At 42.7% G+C, this 24,837-nt stretch overlaps 1 protein-coding gene across 2 annotated transcripts in view; it reads right to left on the bottom strand.

The window, feature by feature from the left end:
* The window catches only part of TAOK3 (TAO kinase 3), a 76,185-nt gene that overhangs the window by 25,263 nt on the left and 26,085 nt on the right, over positions 1-24,837 (bottom strand). The window contains exons 2-13 of one of the 2 annotated variants that reach the window (XM_027696682.1): positions 22,539-22,628; positions 21,141-21,351; positions 18,868-18,939; positions 17,794-17,895; positions 16,849-16,894; positions 15,825-15,921; positions 13,115-13,228; positions 12,123-12,214; positions 10,058-10,151; positions 8,575-8,656; positions 3,386-3,553; positions 360-566 (exon numbers count right to left, since the gene is read on the bottom strand). In XM_027696682.1, the coding sequence (XP_027552483.1) occupies positions 360-566; positions 3,386-3,553; positions 8,575-8,656; positions 10,058-10,151; positions 12,123-12,214; positions 13,115-13,228; positions 15,825-15,921; positions 16,849-16,894; positions 17,794-17,895; positions 18,868-18,939; positions 21,141-21,260 (1,194 nt within the window). In that variant the 5' untranslated portion in view covers positions 21,261-21,351; positions 22,539-22,628. The remainder of the gene's footprint in view (positions 1-359; positions 567-3,385; positions 3,554-8,574; positions 8,657-10,057; positions 10,152-12,122; positions 12,215-13,114; positions 13,229-15,824; positions 15,922-16,848; positions 16,895-17,793; positions 17,896-18,867; positions 18,940-21,140; positions 21,352-22,538; positions 22,629-24,837) is intronic. The other variant, XM_027696684.1, reaches the window with a different exon arrangement.

The following is a 24,837-nucleotide window of genomic DNA, read 5'->3' as shown; positions in this document are numbered from 1 at the left end:
GGAGCACTTGTCAGCACAGCACAGGGCACAGAACAGTCATTCCCGAGGAGACAAGGATTGATGTCCCAAGCAGAGATGGAGAAGTGCACATGCGGGGCCGGGCGAGGAGGCACATGCAGCAAGTCTGGGTGACCCTGCCTAGGCACTCACAGCTCTTTCATGAGCAGCCTCTTTCTATTCTCAGAGGTTATTTAAATGCTTTTATAGAAAAAAAAAACCAAACAACCCACAGAACTTGACTGTGGCAAGCCCAGCACCAGCTCCTGCTCTCAGCAGATGGCTCAGCACAAGACCAGAGCACACGGACCGGGCGAGCCAGGAGGGACTGCAGGAAGCCATGGAGAGCACCAGGAACATACCTTCTTGTGAACAACGGAGGAACTGGAATTAATGGTGCTCTCGTCACTATGCATCATGACCAGCTCAGGGCTGCTCTCATCCAGGACCTCCTGCATGCTGCTCACACTGCTGCTCTGGCTGCCCGTGCTCACAGACATGCTGGGGATGGAATGGTTGCTGCCCAGACTGTCCATCTTCCTACTCAGGTTTGATCCATGCTCACTGTCCTATAAAACAAGGGGCATCAGTTACAGATACTGCAGGAGATCACCTGCCCAGCACGAGCCTGCAATGCCCAAAGTCTGTTTTAGAGGTGACTCTGCAGATTTCAAGGTCATTGTTTTGCCAACTACATGTCTCGGGGCTGCTTGAGTTGTGGAATAATCTATATGGGGCAGGCAGCTTTTGCCTTTTCCCCTGTAATCTCACTGCATCAGGCTTCAAGTCCGTTTTTTTCAAGTATCAGTAAGTCTGGGCATGGCTCTTGCCTTGATAGGAGACATCCAGGCATACTGGATGACTGGTGGAAGCAGTCTCATAACTAAAAGAAAAAAAATCTAAGTTTTAATTAAAACAATGCTCCAACACATTGCTTGATTCAGAAAAAAATGTAAGACAATGAACCCACTGGTTTCTTATTTGATAAATTTTACATGGTGCTTAACAGGTGTAGAGGTTTTAACCTCCATATCCCAAGCAGTCAGCAATTACATTTTGTCAAGCTAAAAACCCCTTGAAACCTTGTGTTTTCAGCCAAGATGAAGGTGAATGAAGAATTTTAGGAGCTGACTCAGAAAAGCTTGCATTATTTCAGGGGTTAAAACTTAAGATATAAATAAATAAATATTCCTCATGTGGGAGGTATTTTGGATTCTACAAATTTCAGAAGTTAGCAGCCTTTTCTCTTGTTCCATACTCAGAGGAGTAGAGTAATCCCAGAGTAGGTGCTTAGTCTGGACTGATTTAGTGAATTCATGGAGTCCTTTGTAATTAACTAGTGGCATTGAAGAGGCTTGCAAGGAGTTCACAGTGAGGACAGAGCTCTGAACATCCTTCAGCTTCTGGTCTTAAACAGCCTTGACTCACTAAAATGAACAGCCTGCTGCTGCACCCAGTTTGTCCTGGCCTCCAAAGGGAGCTTGGGGAGAATTATGTTACAAATCAATTAACAGGGAACTCATTTTGTTGGAGACTGACAGAAAGATAAAATTGAGACTTGACAGATTTGTCTTTGATTGTGAGATCATTTTTTAAGCAATCAGCAGATCATTCAGAGCCTGCACGAGAGCACTTAAAATCCAAAATAATACTGGTTTACAGAGAACATGAGAATGAAAATATTTTCAGGATGCTTACATAAAGTTGCAGGAGAAATAACATAATGAAGCATCTGAGATGAGGCAATGGCTGTGTAATTAATGAGTGTCTATGCACGAAGGGCAGAGATGAGACTGCAAACAAAACCTTAACATTGGCTTCCTGGCTTCAACACTTTCCAAATGACCTTAACCTGCCTGTGAGAGCTCTGAGGAAAGCATTAGTAGTATTCTGAGTGTTAAAGGTTTGTAAGGTTCCTCTTCCACCTCAGAAGGCAGAACAAGGAAGTGTCTTGTGGCATCCACAGCGGAGCAGGTGCTGTAACCAGTTAGGCAGCAACTGAAGCACGTGCTGTTCTCCTTTCACTGCTGAGTTAGTGACACACACGAGCAATAAATACAACCTCCTCTGGTGGGACACAGGCTCAGGGGTCAAATGCAGTGCAGAGCATGCTGTGCACATGCAGAGTGTGAATTCCTGGAGGTACAATAGCTCTTTCCCCTGTTTTTTGAGGAGTGGGGACAGGAGGAACAAGAGATACATCTTTGAGTCCACTACTGCCACGTGTATCATGTTGAGCTTGGAACTGGTGAACAGTCAAGTGGGAAACCCATTTCCTGGCACTTTTCCTGCCCTGTCATTCTCCTGACATCTTGCCATGCATGGGGAGAGAAACTTGGGAGGTCTAAGTGCAGAAGCCTGACAATCCCCCACTCCCCAGCTAAGCTCCAGGTCTGGAAGCTGGAAGGTCAAAACAGGAGCAGCACTTGGTAGTTTTAATCACAGCAGATGCTGCTCTTGCTCCTTTTGTGCATCTCCATCCCAGAGAAGGAGAGCACAAAGTGCTGGTCCCCCCCCTCCTGAATCTCTCCTACCTGACACCCAGGTGCCCATTTCTTAAACCAGAGCTCTAGTTCAGCTTTAAAGGAACATTTGACCTCAAAACCAAGTCCCTGAAGATATGCTGAGCTTGGGCACCTCTCTGTGCATTATTACCTCACTACACTGCAGCAAAAGCAATACAGACATCAATTTGTCTGTCAAATGTTTTTCAGTGAGAACCAGTCATGGATTTATTTATCCAGTGTGCACCAAGTGACATTAATTTCCATCTAAGCTCATCAATTGAAAAATGACTGGTTTCTTTCTCCACAGTTAAGGTCAATTATCATACACTGATTAAGTGGGTTGTTTATTTCAAGGTTTAAACTGAAGATGAGTTTTACGTCTTTAACCTTTAACTTTTTTCTTCATTAATATTAAAGAATTTTAAAAAATAAGTCTTATTAATCCAGTGACTTGTTTCTCAGCTCATGATAGGCTTTACAGTAAAATTATGGTAATTGAAAAAATATTAACACTGAGTGGTTTTGACTGTGCTGATGAGAAAGAACAGTTTGGGCAGTCAAAGACCCTCCTTCACACAGTCTGGGGACCACCTCTTGCAAAGAACTTCCCTCTGAGTGAGTTTCTTCCCTAAAGCTTCCAGAAGAAAGGTCAACATTGGAAATAAACCCAAAGTTTCAGATGTGCATTTATTGGCAGCTTTAGCACTCAGTAAGGGCTACTATCACTCAGTATCCTATCCTGCCTCTCTGCTGATCCACATGATATTCCAACAGCATTCCTCACCTAGGCTGTGCTTGTTCTGCCACCTGAAGGAGAGGAACATCTCGCTTGCCCTAAAACTACTTGTAACGGTGCAAATGGGGTGACAAAACAGAAGTACCTCCTCCTCCTCCTGAGACTCGTTCAGAGGCCCATTCCGGGTCTCCTGGAACAGGATTTTCTTCATTTTCCGGTACTGCAGGTTGTCCAGCTCCCTCACTGCATCCTTTGTCCTTTGGATGAGGTCTATGAGCACCCTGGGGGGTCGGTCTCGCCGGACAAAGTCGTGCTAAACCAAAGGAAATAAAAAGCACCTGACGTGACACTGGTATGTTTGACGTGAAAACAGGGACACACATGGGGGCTTTTGAGACCCCTGAAGTGACAGTTCCCACTCAGTGATCGGTCTGTTAATAATCAATAATTGGCAACACCCTTTCTAAAAGACTCCAAACACACCGAGCTCGGGACCAGGGTCAGGTTTTCTGAGCTCTCCAGGCTACACAGTTGGTTTGCCCCTTCCTGAGGGGGTTCACTTGAAGCAGGTACAAGACAGCACCACTTCAAACCTCAGAGGGCTTCAGAACGAACAAAATGCCCAAAGGACAAACAAGGATCAATCCTGACTCTGCAACACTACCTGCAAAGATTTCTCCTGCATCCATCTATTCCAAATCACACATAAAACCAGCAGGAAGGCTGCAAGGTTTATTTATACCTAAAGCACCTGTAGCCAGAGTTAAAACAAAATCAGGTTTTTATCAACTCCTGCACAGGTCTTAAGGGCAGACCTAATAAATTCTTTAATGGTATTTAAGTACACGATTAAAGGCTCTTCCCTGATTTATCACATACATTCTCCTGAACTGTACAACTGTCAATACAGTAGGAAAGGCTCCAGCTTTCCCATTTAACTTTGGCTAAAGCAGCCAGCCTGGGTGTACTTGCCAATATTCTATATGGTATCACTACAGCTCACACTAATCCAGTATGTACCCATGGAGGTGTCCTCAGGGCACGAAAATCCTCTGCAAGTTTGTAGAAAAACTTACAATAAAAAAAGAAACTGAGGGGAAAAAAGTTGTTCTCTACTGTGCATTGCAAGTGCCACAAGGGGTTTTTGTCAGAGCCTCGACAGCTGGACCCACCTGCAAGGAAATCCTCAGGAGGGTCACATTTGCCTGCCTGGCCTCACAGCTCTGCTGTGGGCTCAGGGAATCAAGAGCTAAAACATCCACCTGGAGCTGGAGTAACCAGCACATGAAACCCCAGTCCTCCTTAAAACAGGAGTCTTCAACAAAAGAGTTGAAAGGATGAGCTAATAATCTTTTAATGATTTGTAAATAAACAAGGGAAGTATCATGCCACAGGCTTATTTCTTGTTTTTAATTGAATTCAAACTGTTGTGCATTTGAGTTTTGCTAATGGGGACAGCCAGTCATTTCAGTATCCATTTTTTGCTTGTAGTGATGGTGTTTATTTTTGAATCAGAGCTAAAAGTTCTAAACATCATTTCACACAGAAACAAAATGAATCATTGCTGCTCCTCAACGCAGATAACCACCATTTACTCCTCTGTGAACAGTAACAATCTGCAGCTTATTTATGATTAGAAAAAAAAAAGGAACACATTTTTATCTCGTTGTAAATCATTTTTAGAAAGCAGCAATGCATTTGGAACAGTGATCCTGAACTTAAATCCGTGCTGTATGTCCACTCAGATATTAAAGTGTGACCACATGGAAAGGGCAGACACACAGGGAAGAAAACCAAACCAAAAGGTTCTTGTATAATGAGAATACAACTGTGACTGCTTACTTGCATTATGTGTCTAAATTAAAATGGATTTTGTCAAAATTAAAATGTCTAAATAAAAACAGAGTTGGACTTCATGATCCTGATGAGCCCCTTCCAAGTCAGCATATTTTATGGTTCTATGATTGATTTGTCTAAATTACATATAAAAGATGCAGTCACCTCTCTGCTGGGTATTGTGCACCTCCAAGAAAAGATGGCTGAAAGGACTTAATTTATGTACTTTCTCCAAATTGCAAGAAAAAAACCCCAAACCAACAAACCCCGGACTAAAAAGGAAGAAGCTGTTAGTCTAAGGGCAAGGAGCACATTGACTGGAAAAGTGACTACCAGAGATCAAATCTCCTGGGAATGTCAGGCAAGTTGAGAAAAATAGGGGGGGAAAGGATTTTAAAACACATTTTATAATTGATTTTAATTTTAAAAGTGAAAAATATTAGTAAGATCATTTTTGGTTGTGGTTTGGTTTTGTGTTTTGTTTTTTTGTTTTTTTTTTAAATTTCAACTGCATTTTAATGTCACTACAGTCATTTGACTATTTTCATCTAGGCTAGTGGATGGAAACTGAGTTAATTTTCAAAGACATCATTTAAAACTCAGTTTCCTTTAAGAAAATACGGCCCTGAAAATTGTCTTTATTCCTGTTTATTGCACACAAGTGAAAAGCCCTCAAAAGACAAAAATATTCCAAGTCTTATAAACTAAGGAAGCTTTTGGGAGAGCTACTGCAGGAGGGAAGCACTGCTGTGGAAGTCTAAAACCAAGTGAAACACTGAATATACATCATTTCAGACTCAGATCTCAGCTCTAATTGTTTGTACAGGCTCCAACCTAAGGTACTCACGAAATCACATCCTTCAATGAACTCAGCCTGTTCCTAGAGAGCAGCAAGGCTGCCAATCCACAGGAATGAATCATTCCAAAACCCACAACATAAACCTATTAGTTGGTCAGCGTGCTACAAGCAGAATCAGAGAACAAAATGCTGGTTATTTGCCACAGCACAAGAAAAAAAAAATATATATACCAGGTGCCAAAGAGAGCACAAACAGCTCCTTCATCAGCCTTTACCTGCGGCGAAGGCATGAGAGTTAAACACTCTCTGTGGTCTGGGCTTAAAGAGAGGACAGGAGTGAGCACAAAGCTGGCTCAGAAACACCCAGAAAAATGCATTTTACTGAGCTGAAAGAGCACCAAGAGGAGCCATAAAACACAAGCTGATGGAAGCCTTAGCACAAAAACCAGCATGGAAAGGCGGTCAGGTGGACACAGAGCAGCAATCGGAGCGACTGCGGAAATGAAGCAACACACCCAGTGGAGCCAGCAATGCCTCTGCTCAGGAATTTGGGGAAAAGCTGACTCCTGTTTACCTGGTGTGGAACAGCAGCATGTCATGCAATTGGCACCAGCAACCAGAGGGATAGCAGGGCTACTAATCAATTTTAAAGAAAGGCAAGACTTAAAAGAAAAGAAAAAGCCTTATGGAAAAGAGGTTGAACAGGATTTCACACACCTCCCTACCTTCTAGTGGAAGGCTGCTCCTGAATTTCCCAAACACAAAGCCCTTGGAGTTATAAACAGTTCCTATAATTTCTCAGGTAAACTGAAACCAAATGACTTAAAGTGGAACTGATTTATGATTCACTGACAAAACCTTGGCAAACACCACTCCCAGCACAAGTCCCCCTCCCACAGGCTCTTGGCAATTATGGACCTGTACAGGCCCTTTCCAAAATGATTCAGTTATTTTCAAAACAAGTTTAATTAACTGGGTACAGTATAGAAACCATTAAAGGGAAATAAACAACTTTTGGGTTTGGTGGTTTGATTAGGGGAGGAAGTTAGCCTTGGCCTATCCTCTCAGTGCTGCTTTTAGCTGCCAAGTGTGATGCATGAATGCAGGAAAAGAAGAAAACAACAACAAAAAAATATACAAAAAGAGGATCAGAAGGACCCAAATGGATGATTTACAGCAGAGCAAAACCAAGAGCTGCAGTGACCCTGAGATGAGCTCAGCTGGTTAGAGCATGGTGCTAATAACACCAAGGTTGTGGGTCTGATCCCTTCACTTAAGAGCTGGAGTTGATGATCCTTGTGGGTCCCTTCCAACTCAGAATATTCTGTGAGATCAGGCAGAAAGATCATTAAAAGATATATATCCAAAAAGGTATGAACAGGTAGAGAACTAATCATGCTCACATTAGTATTATCAGGGGAAAAAAAGGTCAAGAAAACCCCCCTGAAATTCATCTGTGTCTGTCAAAAAAACCCACAAGACAGGACAGCTCAGAGCATTTCACAGAGACCAATCCTGCTCTGGACAGGAGACAATCATAAGTCATCCACTGTCTTCCCATCTCCAATACCCACATTCCTTTCAATAATCAGCCACTATCTGTAAATCTTTATTTAAGACCTCAATCCTCTGCCAAAGATCTGCTACTTCCTATGTATCTTATGAAGACTGGCTAAATCTAGATTTTGAGTATCAATTAAATGGCTTTTTAGATTTCCTATCACCTCCAAAAGCAACAGCCTGTAACAAATTACATGCCTTGAACCTCACAGAAACCCCATAAAGGTTTGGTAGCAAGTATTGCCTGTTAAACAACAGAGAAATAGCATTTTTCCTTACTGGAGAAGGTAAGGAGAAAAAAAAATAAATAAAAGGAGCATCAGCAATTTAACAGCTGCATCACTTCACACAAAACTGTGCAACTGCTCCAAAAAGGTCTTTGCTCTCACTAAGCTTCACCAAGGTGTAGTTTTCCCCATTCCCTCTGCCCCCAGGGCTGCATTCAGTTTCCTCCCTCATTTCTGTCTGCTTTTCCAGAGACCACACAGTGCAGTAGGGTCACAGCTCAGGGCACAGCATGGCAGAGAGGCTGCTGAAAATTCCCTCTTCCTCCCAGCTGCAGCAAACACACCCCCAAGTGCTGCCTACACAGAAAACTACGGGCTGGAATTCACTGTTGCAGCACAGATTTAACTCACCCAGCTCTGGACCTGTTTCTCCCTGGTAATACTTTCACTAAAAGCATCATCTTGGGGGAAAAAAATCAGTTAAAAAATAAAAATCAAGATTAAATCCTTCTATCCCTCTTGGGCTGACAGGTTCTTCCTTCAGCTAAAATCCCTGTTACTCACACTGTTATCCCATGAGGATTGCAAGTGCTCCAACATAAATAACTCCTCACCCAACAGCAGAACTGGTTTAACCACACAGCCCACCTCTGCTTTCCTCCAGTAGTTCAAACCTTGAGCATCAGGTTACAAAGAGAATTGACTGACATAACAGACAAAGTCAGGAAATAATAAACAGCCTAAAATACTCTTTAGAAGACCCCAAATCTCTATTGATTCAGATAAGAGCAAAACCAACATTTTTTTAAATTTTTTTTTTGTAAGGGCAAGTATTTGTTCACCATCTTTACAATTATCCTGGTAGACAAACAGATTTTCCCCCATATTTCTGGAAAAGATTTGATAAATTACCCGTAACAAATCTGTTGATGATGGCCTTTCCTGAGGTATTTTCTGTAAGCAGTAATCAACAAATCCCCTAAAGGAGTCTGTCCTGTAAATAAAAAATAAAAAAAAATAAAAAAAAGTTCTAAATGAAAAAAAGAAGCTTAGGATGTGCAATATATGCCAACTTATAAGTGCAAAGCAAAAGAAAAATCTCGACTAATTTGTTCTTAAGTTCTAGGGCAGAGAAATTTACTGAATTTTCCAAATTGAGTGAGTTGATCCCATCAAGTCTTTCACAATTAAGAACTGTTGAAACACAAGTGGACACACAACTATCCCCAACCATGAACCAAAAACCAAGGAAGAACTACACGTGCCAGTCACTACTTAAAATTTTACTTCAACTACTGAAAAACAGATGACAATGAAATTATTGGGAAGTCCAGAAACACACTCATTACTCTCTGGGAGCTTGTAACATTGCCTCATTAAAGCCTCTCAATGCAGTGCTTAGTTCAGCAATATTTTAGGCTTTATTTGAGCTTGTATCACAAGTGGAAAGAAGAAAACTGGTATTTTAGGTGCCACTGAACTTGCATAAAAGCCACCTCGCTGACTCCCTGTGCCCTCAGAGCCCTGAAGAGCAAAGAGGGGACCATAAACACTGATTTTTATGCTCTATTCACAGTTATCTTTACTCTGTTTTGCAAACTCTGCACAGAAAACGGGTATCAATGTTCAGGTAGGAGATCAAGTTCTTCAAATCTTGAAAAACGGATGAAACAGAGAGGATGAAATCAGGAAACTGGAGTGGTTTGGATAAAACGAGCAGCAATTAAATAGTTACGCTGCTCAAACGCCCCACAGAGAAACAGGGGATCTTCACGTTTCTCCAGGAGCTTTTGTTTCAAGCCTTCTGCAGATTCTTGCCAGGCACCACTCCACAGCAACACTCCACTCTTGGGAACAGGGAGCAGGAAACAAGAGCAACCCCTCTGCTCCCACAGAATAACAAAAGTGTTCCAGTGTCAGAGCTCAGACTCTGGAACTCGCCTGTAGCGTGGGGAGCATTTACTGGCCACAGAGCTCTGATGGCTTTTGGAGTCACTCACTGAAAAAAAAAAATCCAATTTCCTCTCTGTTCTGTGCATCCCTCCCCTCCCTTTCTCCACGTTTCAGCTGCAACAAAGGTACCAACAATTTTTCTGTCAGGGATCTTCTGCAGCTGGAAACTTTGTTGATGCCGATTTAACGCGTCTAAGAATATTTTAATTCCTACAGCATCCACAGCCCCATAATTAACACCTCCACTCACTTGGACTGCAGCACAGCCAAAGTGACAGAAGGGCAAAACTGAGCCAGCCTACACAGGAGCATGACTTGAGAACAGAGGCAAATGACTGCACTGCAACCAACACTTTCCTTGTCAGAGTTTAACCATGCAGAGCATCGCAGAGCATTTTCAGGGAAATAAGCAACAAAAATAATCTGTTAATTGCTCTCTTACCATTCATTTGATTGTAACGTAGGGGAATCGTTCTGGGCTATGTGATATAAGGCACTCATTGCATTCATGTTGAAAAGTGGAGGCTTCCTCTCAGCTAGAAAGAGAAGAGAAAGGTGTGATAAGGCAGCCTGGAAAGAGAGGAGAAAGATATGGAAGTACAAGCAGGGTATCACTGCTGAACCCATGGCTCATTGCTGTCGTCATCTCTTTTAGGCTAATTATTTTAATGTTCCAGGTTAGATCAGGACACCCACTCCAGAAAAGCTGCTGTTAACTCGGAGAGGAATGATGAAATTCAGAGCTGGCAGGACGCAAATTATAAGGAAAAGCTTCCAGTAAATTTTACCTTAACTGCAACACCTCATACCTGACTCTCTGTGGTAAAATCAGCTGCAACTAAATAAACCTGAGCTCAGGCACAGCAGGTCAGGGCCAGGACATGCTGTATCAATCCCTACAGATCTTTGATGAACTGCTGAAGCATCTGAATCATGGGAAAGAGGGGCTGCCTGCCTCATTTGTCACAGGCAGCACATGCAAGTGGGACAGTTACCAAATTCACTTGCCAGCTGTGTCCTTAATTCCCTCTAACTAAAATCCTACCTAGTCCTTGCACTGGGAGGGCACCTGCCTACCAGCCCCTGAGCTTTCAGGAGAGATCTCACACAGCAATTGGGAAAGGCTGGTTTTCATCACCACCCAAGGTCGGTCATGCCAGCCAGTGATGCCAAGATTTTTCAGTTCATGTCAGGTCAGAGCAGTCACTTGTCCTTGCCATGCACACGCAGGCAAACCACCACATTTGCTCTTCTTTAAGCACTACTTGCTTTCAGCCACACAAGGAATTAAGAAGAAATAATTAAGAAATTAAGCCAAGTGCTGCCCAACAAGAGATTTCCTCCCACTTCTACCTGACCCCATGTTCAGATAGGGAATCATGCAAAGGCAAGGTCTGAAGTTTAAAAAGAAGTTTAGTACTTCTCAAAAGGGTAATACTAAAAAAATGAAATCCATCAACTCTGTAAAATGGTTTTGAGGTTCCTGAGTGAAAAGCTCCACAGAAATTCTGGTACCAAGAGAGTTTTGTCTACATAAAGTTGCACAGTATCTCTCCTACTGCTGTGATTTACTCCTTGAGAGGCTGTAACATTGCTGAACTCCACACAAACAAAACCGAGCAACCGTGTAGAAGAAGAGAAGTCTAAAACTTCTGCTTTTGGCATTTTTTATATCAAAATACAGAGTGTGTCAGCATGCTGACTACACTTAGTTACCAGTCACCTACATCATCACCATCTCCATACTGGAGACAACATTTCTTCCCATTCTGCACATCCCCTCTTTATTATTTCTACTGATTAAAGATTTATCAATACCATTTTCAGTGAATTCACCCTCACAATAAGTTATTGATGTACTGTGTTAAGTATAATCCATATGAATACTATTTCTGAGAATACTCTACTCAGCACATGCAAGGTCAATATTCAAAATCAAAATGCACTCCAGATCTGCTCTGTATACCTGCCATCACACCCACATCTGCTCCAGGCTGTGTATCATTTGCCCTTGCAGTGCAAACCCTTCTCTTCTCATGTAAAGAACCTGTCCACAATGATTCATGGCCCAAACTTTCAGCTGAGATTGAAGATTTTTGTTTCAGAGAGCAGGGATGTAAGAAGAATCAAAAATTAAACATAAGTCCCCTTTGACACACAATCCTTAGGACACCAGTTCCCTTGACATAACAGCTGGAACAACTTTCTCAGAATCCAGCTTGGAAAATACAGATGACAAATGATGGTTTCCTCTCATACAAGAGTAGAATCCTCTGGTTGTTAAGGGAATAACCAAGACTAACATGGAAACACAGCACATCAGTGGCTCGCTCTGGGTTTGCCAGCAAGTTAAATCTTTAACTCAACTGTCAGTGTGTTCCAGGTCAGGCATTTTAAAGGGAAAAAAAGGGACTCTTAAGAGGAATAAGAATCTTCCTTTTTTTCAGGACTTCCTAATATATTGCAGACAGGGAATTACTCATCTCAGCTGCCATGTGTTTACTCACCTAACTCGATACACGTGATTCCAAGGGACCAGACATCCACCTTCCCGTCGTACTGTCCCTCGTCCATAGCAAGGATCACCTCTGGTGCCATCCTGCCAACCACAGAGCAAAGGGCAGGTTAGGGGACATGGATGTCACTCCCAGCACATCAAATGAGGGGGTTTCATCCTCCTGTTAGTACAACATGGGACACCCCCTAATCCCAAAGGCACTGTACCTGCAGGCAGACAGCAAGGGCTGGGAGAGCCCTAAAAGGGGAGAAAAGGATCCCCTGCACTCTCACCAGAGCTGGTGAGCTTCCCTTTGGCACACCTGGAGAATTTTCCAGCAGATTTATGCAGTCTGTGGGCATATCTATGAATGGAACAGGAACATCTGGAACAGTGGGGAAATAAGGTGGTCCAAGAAAAAGGGATGAGTTGGGGAAAAAGAAGAAGCAGGCCCAGTCTGCAAAAATCCAGCCTCTTAAATTGTGTTCGTCCAAGACAAACAGGCTTCCTGCCAAATGGCCTCATTCAGGGCCATGGTGACCTCCCAGCAATTCCTGGGGCCTCTGCCACCAAATCAGTGGAGCATGGAGCTGTGCTGGTCCACTGTGTTAGGAATGCCAAGGAACTCAAGTGACCCTTCAGCAAGTTCCTTCAAAACAGGATTTAAGTGGCTGTGTGACTTGCAGTCTGCATGGCCAGATTAACAGGATTGCCTTTCTCCATGGGGCTGTTTTAGTTCCATTACCTATGGCAAATGTTAATTATTTTTAAGCCCATGGCATTGCAACAGTGGAGCCATTAACTGGTGGCATTTCCAAGTGCTGCACAGCCTAAAACTCTCCTCATGGACACTGAGAAAAGATACACTTCCTGAAGACCTGGATGCAGGGATGTTAGGAAGACTGCTTGGTTAATAAAGTTCTTATGCTACATATTACTGTGAAATACTGAAAATGGAAGGTAAGTTTTATAAAGGACTGAAGTACTACAGGCTTTACTCACCAGTAAGGCGTTCCCACAAAAGAGTTGGCAGGGGAGACTATAGATGCAGACCCAAAATCAGCGAGTTTCACTTGACCTGGTTCTGTTAGGAGAATATTTCCAGCTTTAATATCCCTTTAAAAGAAAAAAAGAGAAAAGTATGTGTGCAAGAACGAACACCTCAAAAGCACAAGAGAGAGAGAGAACTCATGCTGTCCCCTTTGCTGTCACCTCCACTGCCACCTCCCCTGTACAACAACCAAGGGGATGGAGCATCTCTCCTATGAGGAAAGGCTGACAGAAGTTTGTTCAGTCTGGAAGAGAGAAGGCTTTGGGGTGACCTAATTGCAGCCTGAAGGGAGGCTACAAGAAAGATGGAGAGAGGCTATTTGCAAGGGCCTGGAGTGACAGGACAAGGGGAACGGATTCGAACTGACAGCGAGTAGGTTTAGCTTAGATATTAGGAAAAACATCTTTACTGTGAGGGTGGTGAGGCCCTGGCAAAGGTTGCCCAGAGCAGCTGTGGGTGCCCAACCCTGGTAGTGTTTCAGGCCAGGTTGGACAGGGCTTGGAGCAACCTGGGACAGTGGAAGGTGTGGGTTGGAACAAGATGACTTTTAAGTCAACCCAAACCATTCTGTGATTCTATATGACGACTCAGCAGCCACGTCAAGACATCAGCAATATATCCACTAGCCTCGTGCCCGCGATTAAACAACGACCATCGTCTCCTCCTGAGCCATCCGAGGGTGACTCGGGATGCAGCGGGGCAGGGACGGGCGGGAGGCCGGGCCTGCAGTGCCGCTCCCTCGCCACCAGGTGTCCCCCCCGCGCCAGGTCCCCGCGCGGGGCCCGACCCCAAAATCCGGTCCCCGCTCCCAAAATTCGCTCCTTTCTCCCTCGGCGTTGCCTTCGCTGTCCCCAGGGCCATAGGAGCGGTGCACAGCAGCACAGCACTGCTCCCCGCCCAGCCAGCACTGGCTCTCTCGCCTCTCCTTTGCAGATACAAACCCAGAAATCCCTTGACAGTTTTTTTCTGGGAGAGCAGATTTGCCTTCCCATCCCAGAAGTTAAAAGGTGGAATAGCCCTTGGATGAAAAGCACGTCTCAGAATCACAGGATAGTTCAGGCTGGAGAGGACCTCTGGAATCACCCAGTCCAAGTTCCCTTGCAAAGGCAGTGTCACCTGGAGGAGGTGACACAGGAATGTGTCCAAGTGGGTTTGGAATGTCTCCAGAGAGGGACAGTCCATGCCTTCCCTGGGAAGCTGTTCCAGTGCTCTGCCACCCTCAACATAAAGAAGTTCTTCCTCATGTTGAGGTGAAACTTGTGTTTTAGTTCACGGCAGTTTCTTCTTGTCCTGTTGCTGGGCACCACCGAGAAGAGTCTGGCACCATCCTCTGACCCCCTTGGAGATATTTATATGGATTGATGAGATCTCCACTCTCAGTTTTCTTAAGAAGGTCAATAGGAACGACCCACATGGCCCTTCCAGCAGTAAATCCCTTATAGGTGCTCCCAGCACTCTGCAACAGCAAAGGAACTTCCCAGTGGGAAAGAGAAATAACCATTTTGGTGTTGATATGGAACAAGGATGCTAATGGAAAGGTCACGTGGAGCAGCTGCTGTTCATCAGGGGAAACTGCTGAATTCACAACACATAATTGCACCATGCTAGGAAGTCCTATCAAAAAAACCCTCATTCTCAATAGTGTCCATACAGGGAGTAATTAACTATAAATAACAATTCAATGCACTTTGAAAACATCTAAAATACTTCAAAACAGGTATTTTACACACAAATACAGGAAAAGGACTCATCCAAAATAATATTTTCATTTCATAAATTGGAATGCATTTATTTTTTTTACTTTAATATGATTTAACCATGTATAGATATGCCCCAAATAGCTATTTTAACAAGCAACAAATAATTCCTGTCTCTAAAAATCCCTCACTGACTCAGCCTCAGATACACCAATTTTTCATTTCAAGATTTCCAGTAGACTACAAAGAGGCTTTTAGCCCCATAAATCAGTTTCAAGTTGCTTTATTCTGATGAATTCCCACCCATTAATCCAGTTCTCATCCACTTCACAGGTCCCTGACATATCAGTGGTACCCAAAATTAGACCAAAGAAATAAAATCAAATGAGAACATGCAACACTGCTGACAAATGAGTAAAAAAAAAAATATCCAAACTCCTGAAAAATACCACATTATGAACGACAGATCTAGGAAGTGCCTGTATAAAATCTTCCTCTGCCTGTGAGCTTTGATTTCTCCTAAAGTGGTTTTATCCTTGACTTACACTTCCTCTGCCTGATTTCTGAAAGCATAAAGCTTTACCTTCTAATATGTAAAATATTCTCTTAAAAACAGTGTAGCACTACATTCTAATTGGCAAATTTAGGGTGATATTTTCCTGTTAGTGTTTAGTGTCAACATTCTTTTTTTATCAGGGTCTGCAGGAAACTATTGCCAACATGGAAGAGAATCCAGCACAGGACAGACCCACATTAAACTATTTCAACCAAAAAACCACACTCCCTAACAGCCAACAGCTTTTATTTATACATCCACCTTGGCACTAGGAGTACTGACATGTCCATTAGAGAGACTTTTGGTAGAATAATTTTTACCAGAGTTGTTTAAACACAGTGAAGCAGATTTTAGGCATCAGAAAACAGCAGATGGAAGGAGCTCAGCAGCCCCAAGCTCCAGCCTTACCTATGGATCTTACAGTGAGAGTGCAGGTAGGCCAGCCCCTGCAAGGCACCGTGGGTGATGGCAGCAATCTCCACTTCCTGAAGTGGCTTCTTGTGAACTAATAAAAAAACAAATTTAAAAAAAAAAATTAAGAAAAAAACAAAAACCGGAAGAAACTTGAAGAAGTTGAAGCATGATTTTTTCCTGACAAAGTGGAAGAGAAGGAACCCCACCAAATCTGGCACAAAGAGGTGCCCCAAAGCACCTTCCCTATATCCCTAAATATGACCAGCACGTGCCTTGGCTTGACTGTATCTTAATGGCATTAAGCTGCCACTTAAGATGGGATATTGGGATAAAATTCTTCCCTGGGAGGGTGGGGAGGCCCTGGCACAGGTTGCTTAGAGAAGTTGTGGCTGCCCCATCCCTGGAAGTGTCCAAGGTCAGGTTGGACGGGGCTTGGAGCCACTGGGCTAGTGGAAGGTGTCCCTGCCCATGGCAGGAGGTGGGACTGAGTGACCTTTAGGTCCCTTCCAACCCAAATCATCCTGTGATCTTACACACAGAAGACTTGGCCCACAAGGAGTACTAGTTTTTGCAAACTTTGGCTTAGATTCCTATTTTGCCTTAGATTCCCTATTTCTCTGCAGGTGCTGTTCTAGTTTTGAGGTCACACCAGCCTCTTGTTCTATACAACCATCTGTAATTATTCCTACAGACTACAAGGAAAGGACAAAGGTGATCTCTGCAAGATTTTATGATGGATTTTCAGAAAACAGGCAAACTGCTTCAGCCAAGAAGGCATGAATTACAGGAATATACACATTTATACCTTCATTTTACAACATAAAAACATGCATACAGCACTGGCCTCCTGGGAAAGCCTCAGCCTACCCTTGATGTCCCAAATTCTAGGTACAGAATGGAGCAGGACAGACAGACCACCTCTACTATCTGCAAAACCCCAGTCTATGAGAAAACAGCCTCCCACCATACTCAGTAGGGGCACCAGCAGAAACAAAACCAAAGACTATATAAAACTTACCCTCTAGCAAATCAGAAGCTGATCCTAAACAGTACTCCATAACCAACTGCAAGAAAAAAAAACATCAGGCCTTTAAGTACTTTTTGAAGCATTTTGAAACTATAAAAATGTCTTCACAAGTAAGGAAGGGCTGCACATAGAAAACTTATGTCACGTGGTAACTTTAATGCCCTGGTTAAAAAAAAAATAAAGTATTTACCCAAGTAATAGGATTTGTTACTTTTCCATCAGAAGGTGCAAAATTTTACTTTATTTTAGTACTGTTTCCCCACAAAACCAGTATTACTCTACAGCTGTTCAAGTAGGAAATTCAAATCAGACTTTGAGACACGTACATTGAGGACAGTGTTGCAAGTTAGTTCTTGCCCTTTGTTCTGTGCCTTTTCCTTGAATAATCAATAATAATGTTGCTTCTGGAAGGTGTCCCTGCCCATGGCAGGGGATTGGAACAAGATGATCCTTAAGGTCCCTCCCAACCCAAACCATTCTGTGATTCTATGATTCTAGAAGTAACAGGGGTAGACACTTCCCCACACACAGTTCCTGCTGAGAAACAGCCACAGCCACAAATAAAACCTGAAGTTGCAAGAAATGCAACCAATGGTGAACAAAATAAAATCCTGCAAACACTTCAGCAACGTCAAGACATCTTTCAAGGTTGTGAAGAAGGTTTAGACACTGAGAAGTTTGTGGGCAGAAGCTGTAGAGGATGTTCCTTAGTAAGCGTTTAATCTGTACGAACACAGAGACCTGCCTCAGAGAAGCAGGGATTTCTCACAATATTCTAAGTATTTATTTCCTTTGGAAGTTTCTTCAGGTGAAAGGGACTGCAGGCAGCATGGGATGAGTACTGCTGCATGTACAGACACTGCCTGCACTGAGTATTTGACTGCTGTGCTGGACATTCTCTGCCCATGCAGATCTAAATGCCCACCACTCACTCACCCATGCTGTGTGCTCCTTCAGGTAACAGCCCTTATACTCTATGGTGTTGGGGTGCTTCAGCTGTTGCAGAAACTTGACTTCTTTGATGATATCCTGCCATTTCTAATGAAAATAAAAAGGCAAAAAGTATAAATACATTTCTCTGCTTAACCCTCTACATCCTCTCAATCACCACACGCTGTAGGACAGTCTGAGAAGTGACCATAAAACTACTGTACAATATGAAGATGGTAAGAGTCAGAGTTGCAAAAGCACAATTGAACATCAGCTGTGGGGATCCTTCCTGCACTGAGATATCCCCAAGACACATTTAAACAGCTTGAGGATTGCAAAAATTATTTTTTTCCCCTCATTTTAACTGCAATACATTTTACTTAAATGCTACTGTTTTACATAGTGGGTCTCAAACTTAGCAACAAACCCACCTGCCCCACGAGACACCAGAAGTGCTACAGGGAGAGGCAATGAGCTGCTCACCTCCTTCTGTAACGCAGCATAAAACCACTGACATTTGGGAGACCAACAGGGAAGCAAGGAAAAAATGAGTTTAAAACATCCCTGTTTGCTCTTAACAAACAAACACGCCCTGCAGTGCATGTCAAAGCACCAGTCCAAAGGAACAGTGGATCCAAGTTCAGAGCAACACAATGCAAAAATAAGAGGAACAATTAAAAAGCAACAGTTGAAATGAGACTGATTTTCTCAATACAATTTTAGATTATAGATCCTGAAGAGCGTTTCACGTGAGTTATACATTACAGAGAGCTGTGGCTATGGCTCCAGTGGCCAGTGTGCTCTTACTGCATTATTACTGAAATTATTTCTGCAACAACCCCCATACAGGCACTCTGAATCCCCATTCACTTCCCTAAACTGAACTATTTGTCAAAATTTGCATAAACTCATTTTCCCTCCACAAAACTCCACGCCTCCCATGGAAGGAAGGGAGCAGCAGCTCCTGCATGAGAAGCTGTTCTGCTGGGGTCAAATCAAACCTGCAGCTCATTGCACTGCTCAGATTTACATTTTGGCTGCCACAGCTTCTGCAAGAAAAACTGCCTTTATCCATCTTACCTCATTCGTTTGCTTTCCACTATAGGACATCTTCTTGACTGCCACCACCTCATTAGTGTGGGAATTTGTAGCCTGGAGTAGGGAAAGAAACAGATTGAAAAAAGCTTCATTTTTTTCCCTCCCCATGGAGTGAACTGTGCCTGTGGCTTTTTTTCTCCTCTGTCATATCCTTGCAAGCTCCTACACCTCAGAGATGTCTTCCTTGTGATAAGATTTACCAGATAACTATTAGGATACTTTTCCCTGACTTTCTCTCTCCACACCCACTGTTCCTCCCTCAGAGTTACTGCACTTGTTACCTCTCTATTGATACACAAACCAAGCAAACATGCAAAATACAGTTTTACTGCAACTGCAGCAAAACCAGTTTTAGATACACCTTTGGAAAAATGTTTTCCAAAGAGACAAATAGAGAGGTGTATCAAAATCTCTGTGATTTCATCCAAACCCTCCATACAACACTGATACTCTTCAATGGCTATTTCAATTCCCAGCTTCAAGATCATGATTCATCCTGGAATTTTTTCAATTATAAAAGCAACCTCCCTTTCACTGGACCAGATTTCAGTTTTGCCAGGTACATTATGTAGTAGTGACATCAAAATTCTCTACTAACTCAAACTTGTACTTTTCTGCAGCCTGTATGATGCAGGGATGGAGACTGAAAATTCAGTTTTGGAAAGATTTCTCCTTCCCTGCACTGGCACTGCCCTCATTTCTGCATGTTAAGGACAGAAAACTTCAAGCTTTTGCTCTTAAAAGAGTTGTTGAAATCTCTGTACCTCCAACCATTTTTGGGACAAAAAAAATTAGTGACAGTTAAAAGCTTAAACTATAATAGGAGCTAAATGTGGTAAATCCTCCTTTCAAACTGCTTTCAAGTAACGTATTAACGAAAGACCTTTCGTGATGCCTGCAGTGACTTCAAAGAAAAATGATGTTGGGTGAGCCAACAGAGCACAGGAATTACTGAAGGGAGGTGACACAGAGTCCTCCCAGCACACACTCCTCAAATGAGATAGAGAAAGCTGAAAACAAGGAACTGTGGATAAGGCAAAACCCTTCCCAACCACTCACCCTCCTGATTCAGCACAGAAAAGATCAAGAGTATTTGACTCAGAAAGATGTTATTAATGCTGTATTTCTGTCACATTAATTCCAAGTATCTTCACCTGACCGTGGTATCTCTCATTCCAGCTGGAATTTGTCACTGAAGGACACAATGCCATGTTGCCAGAGCTGGGGGGAAAAGTTCTGGCTGTACCAAGTGCTTGGGATCCTCCTGGCTGAACCAACTGACAGGGCTGTATGAGCATACTTGACAAACAGCCACTTGCTGAAGCAGTTTTGGCAGTATTTGTAGATTATACCTTGAGGAATTACATCATTATCCCTCAAAACACACATGCACTGCTCATCTGACACGACATTTTGAGCTCCTGTCCTGCTCTAGCAACGCTTCCATCACTTTACACAGCTCCAGACAGTGAATTGGAGTGCTTAAAATAATTCATGTCAGCTATTCCCAGCTTATGGAGTTACTGGGAACAGATCTTATGTGAATACTTTAAATAATGTCTGATATTCAGAAAACCCAATTCCAGTGAATCTGATCTTCTGAGTGGCTGACCAAGCTACCAAGCAGCTTTAATTTGTCTTTGACTGATTTTTTATACTGATTCAATTTCAGTTTCACTGATGGCAACTGGATTATAATGATTTCCAAACGCAGTATTTTGGATTTGGCTTTGTTTGATATCAATTGTAAAAGCACTACTCTTCTCACTTCCTGAACTAAATTCTCTTGACTGTATCAATTAATGCCATAAATTATTCCCACTTGAATTCTCATTCCTCTTAGGACTTTGTCTTTGCTCTTGTCATGTAAGAATTTCCTATTGAAGACATTAGAGTTATTAATTTGCAGTGATTTACAAGCATATGAACTCCAAGTAGAGCATCTTGAAACTCCAGGTCTGGCAAATTAATTTCCAACTGTTGAAATTCAATTTTCAAACAGCACAAAACACCATATACTTGACCTGTATGGCTGGGTGCTCTAATAAGACTACAGTGAACTGTTATTAGAAAGAGCTACTGTAAAGAGCTCAGGAGTGCTCTGGAAACACTTATTTTGAGATGTGTTATCAGAAAACTCACACACACAAAGCACTAAGAGCTCAAAGGATGCTAATTTCTACAAATGCTGAAAATCTCCAAAACAGCACTTAAAATGACTCTGCTTCCCAAAAAAAGGAGAGAACCATACTCACAAAGTAAACTGCTCCAAAACTTCCATGGCCGATTTCATGCAAACCCACGAATATTTCCTCCGGATCATCTTTGTAGAACAGGTCGGCTATTTCTGGGTCCTTTGGCACCCCTTTGCGCATGTTGAAGTGTGTTAGGGACTCCTTCGTGCTCTCGATTCCCAATCAGTTGCTCCCCTCATGGACAAAGCAGTTTGCAGGCAGCATTCAGCACCTGGGGAGAAAGTTCATCTTTCAGCTGCTTCCTTTCCACATGTCTCTGTTCTCGCTTCTCCCACGGCAAAATAAGAGGAAACACTTTCAGGAGCAATAGGTTTGACTATTGTTTCCTTCAGCTAATTCCTTTTAATTATTAGTCCCATTTAGATATAGAGATTACAACGCATTCAGAGTACAACAGGTCTTTATCTCACACAGGAAGCAAGTGCTGCAGTTACACTGAAGTCCACTTGAAGACAAGAGTCCTGTTGCTATGCAAAACATCCTGTGACAGGAGTTTGTTATTCTTCATGCTGGGCTCCCAATGTGTCAGTTTTTAGGCTATAACTGTTGTTCCTCCTACTTTTCTGAGCTGTTTGCTTTGTTTTTTCACTCCCACTTGCCAGCTGGTGCTAGTAGAAAAGTTAGCTGCTATTCCACAGCAACACTTTGCAGCCATATAATTGTTATTTCTCTATTTATTTACTCAGAGCTGCAAGACAACCAGTGGTGCTGGACTGTGATCACTTCCAGGACATGGAATTGCTTTTGAAGGATCCTAGACTCCACCACAGAAGACAGATTTTTGCCTCCTGAACATGTTTCCTTACCATAAGCATATAATTAGACAGCACAGAACTGAGCAGCATCTAAGTGAAGATTTTCAGTATCCATCCCCAAAATTTTATATATATGGGAGATAAAAAAAAAGAAACATCCAAACATCAGAAAGTTCCCCATTTCCTATCAAAACATCCTGAAAAATCTATATTGGTTCAGTAAATACTGGAGTGCAAAGCAATGATGGGAGCCTTTACCCATCTGCTTTTGACTTGTGAAACCCAGCAGATGATCTGTAGATGAGTCACCTGGAACAAGTCTCAAAACTACTGTCACATATGTAGTTCAGCACCTCATCTCTTGAGACCACATCTTCTCTGTGCATGAAATGTCCAGCCTACCTCATGATATAAACCAGTGTAACATTTAAAGAGAGACCAGCTGCAACCCAACAATCGGATAAAATTAAGACACAAGTAAAAGGTTTTAGGTTTCAGACTGCAAGTGCCACCTGTATGGAACTAGGAAAGCAGGGCAGAATTTTGGCCTGGTGTTGAGACTGCCTCCTTGACCTAGGATCAGTGATGGAGCAGCAAGCACCACAGCCTGTGGTTCATTAGAGGTGCAATTAGAGGAGCCCACCTGGGTAACTGTGGCACCAAACATGCTCCGTGGCTCACATTCCTTTCAGCAGCATCGTCCTGTGCTCCCGGCCCCCAGGACTCTCTTATTCTGCAAAGGAAAACAAATAACAGTGTTTATTTACCAAATTTTAAGTTTTACACCTTATTTATACACAAAAATACCACATCCAGTAAAGACCAGTGACTACAAGGCCCTGTTGGAAAGTGCAGTTACAGGAGCACTGGCTAGGAATGCTCATGGTGCCTCTTTGGGTGAGGATGTGCACTTCCTGTGTTCCATATCATTGCAAGATAAAAAAACCAGGAAAAGGGGTTAAATGCCAAGTTCTTTGACTTTCACAAGGACTCTTTAGCTTGCAGGGGCATAGGCAGTGTGTGGAAGTTCCCTCTCAGACCACACTTTTTAGATGGCCTATAAAAAGGACAAAGCTCAGAGAAGCCGTGGATGCCCCATCCCTGGAAGTGTCCAAGGCCAGGTTGGATGGGGCCCTGGGCAACCTGATCTAGTGAATGGCAACCTTGCCCATTGCAGGGGCATGGAATGAGATGGTCTTTAAGGTCCCTTCCAACCCAAACCATTCCCTGATAAGCTGACAAAGCTGAGTCCATTCCTTCTGTCTGTATGTTCTACCTGATGACACACGAGATTCTTGAGAAAGTCCTGGGCATTAGTAAGTCAAACATTGTTGAATTCCACCAGGGAGAGTATAATATAGGAATGAAAAGATGGAAAAGGAGGGCAACCAGTGAGACTCATCAGCTGAAATCAGGTCTCAATTACTCAGAGTGTCACCCACTCCTATGGGTGTAGGAACATTCCCAGAGCCACTGCTGCCCTCTCAGAGGAGTGGGATACAGGGAGAGCTGGAAATCAGCTTGAACTCATGGAAAATGTTATCATGTGGTTACATCCACAGTAGAAATGCTTCCAAGTTAAGCATACTGCAAAAGTTATATTGCCAAAATCTGAATTCATAGGCACCTGATTTAATGACAAATACAGTAACTCATCTTCTCATTTATTAGGAAAAAAATAAATGAGCAGAAGTCTTCCCGCTAATAGCTAACATTACCAAAAAATGTTATTTTTGTCTGCTGTTCTCACTGCAGGGCAATACTACTGAGCTGTTAAACAGCTACTTGAAGAGCACCAGAAAAAGGTTCTGCAATACTTAGTTTAAAAAAAAAATATCTCTCAAGTATAAACAAAAGCCAAATGAATGAAATGATTATTCATTCTCAGCTGACTGGCCTCACCCACAGGTGCTGTATTTACTACAGGCCTGCAGACAGGGCAAAGAATGCAGTATTTCAGGTCTGGCATTCTTCAGCCAACAGAAAAATCCATTTGGCTGTAGAACAATAAAAACAAACTGACAGAGAAAGCAATTTATCCATCTCTAGTCAAATGAACTTCTCTGCTGTTAATGACGCCTGTGCAGCTCTAATATTCAAGGTATTTAAAATGGGAAGTTAAATGTCAATACTTAGAGCTCAGCCTCAAGTAATAATGTCCTTTTCCATTTGGGACAGGCATATGTGGTGAAGCAAGTAAATCTTCTCAGCAGGGAGCTGTTATTTTCCAGTAATGATTATCAGAAAAACTTAGGGTGGAAAGTGTATCAAGAGTAACTTGAGTCCTGATGATTGAACATGATCACAGAGTGATCCATACGATCCCACAGTGCTGGAAGTGCCTCGGGACAAACACTGAGAACCCTTTGTACAACCACATCACAGCACCAAGTACACAATTTGTCCATGGGACAGTGTAAAACACAACAGATACACATCCCACCACTCCGAGGTCACCTGGCAAGGTCACAAATCCTCAATATCACAACTCTCTTCTAGATATGTGAAGATTGAAATAAAAGTGGTTTAAAACATGCAGAGCACTGTGGGAGTCGAGTGCCATTAGCAGAAAACCTCAAGTTCATGGTAGGTCAATTTGGGCAAGTTCTTTCCATAACCAAACTACTCAATTAACACAGCAAGAAACAATTTCTCTCAGAAGCCTGATTTCTGCTCTTCATCCTTCTAAAGCAGCATTTGAGATTCTGCATATTCTGAAGACCTCAAGTGGAAACAGCATTAATCACACTGGTGGTGACTTGGGGGAGTGACAAGTGACTCAAGACTTTCAGGGTTTGGGAGATCAGCATTTTGTTCATACAAGCCCTCAAACTGCCTACCTAGAAATTAAAGCTCTCCAGTCAACAATTACCAATGAAAAATCCCTGCCTTGGAGGAAAAACCACTTGTGCCCCATTTCTGAAATCCTCCAAAGGGGTAGA

This window comes from Neopelma chrysocephalum, unplaced genomic scaffold (assembly GCF_003984885.1).
Source record: "Neopelma chrysocephalum unplaced genomic scaffold, ASM398488v2 Primary Assembly neopelma1_116, whole genome shotgun sequence".
NCBI classification, from domain to species: Eukaryota; Metazoa; Chordata; class Aves; order Passeriformes; family Pipridae; genus Neopelma; species Neopelma chrysocephalum.
Note: the sequence above shows the minus strand (reverse complement) of the source record. Positions and strands in the feature narration are given on the sequence as shown.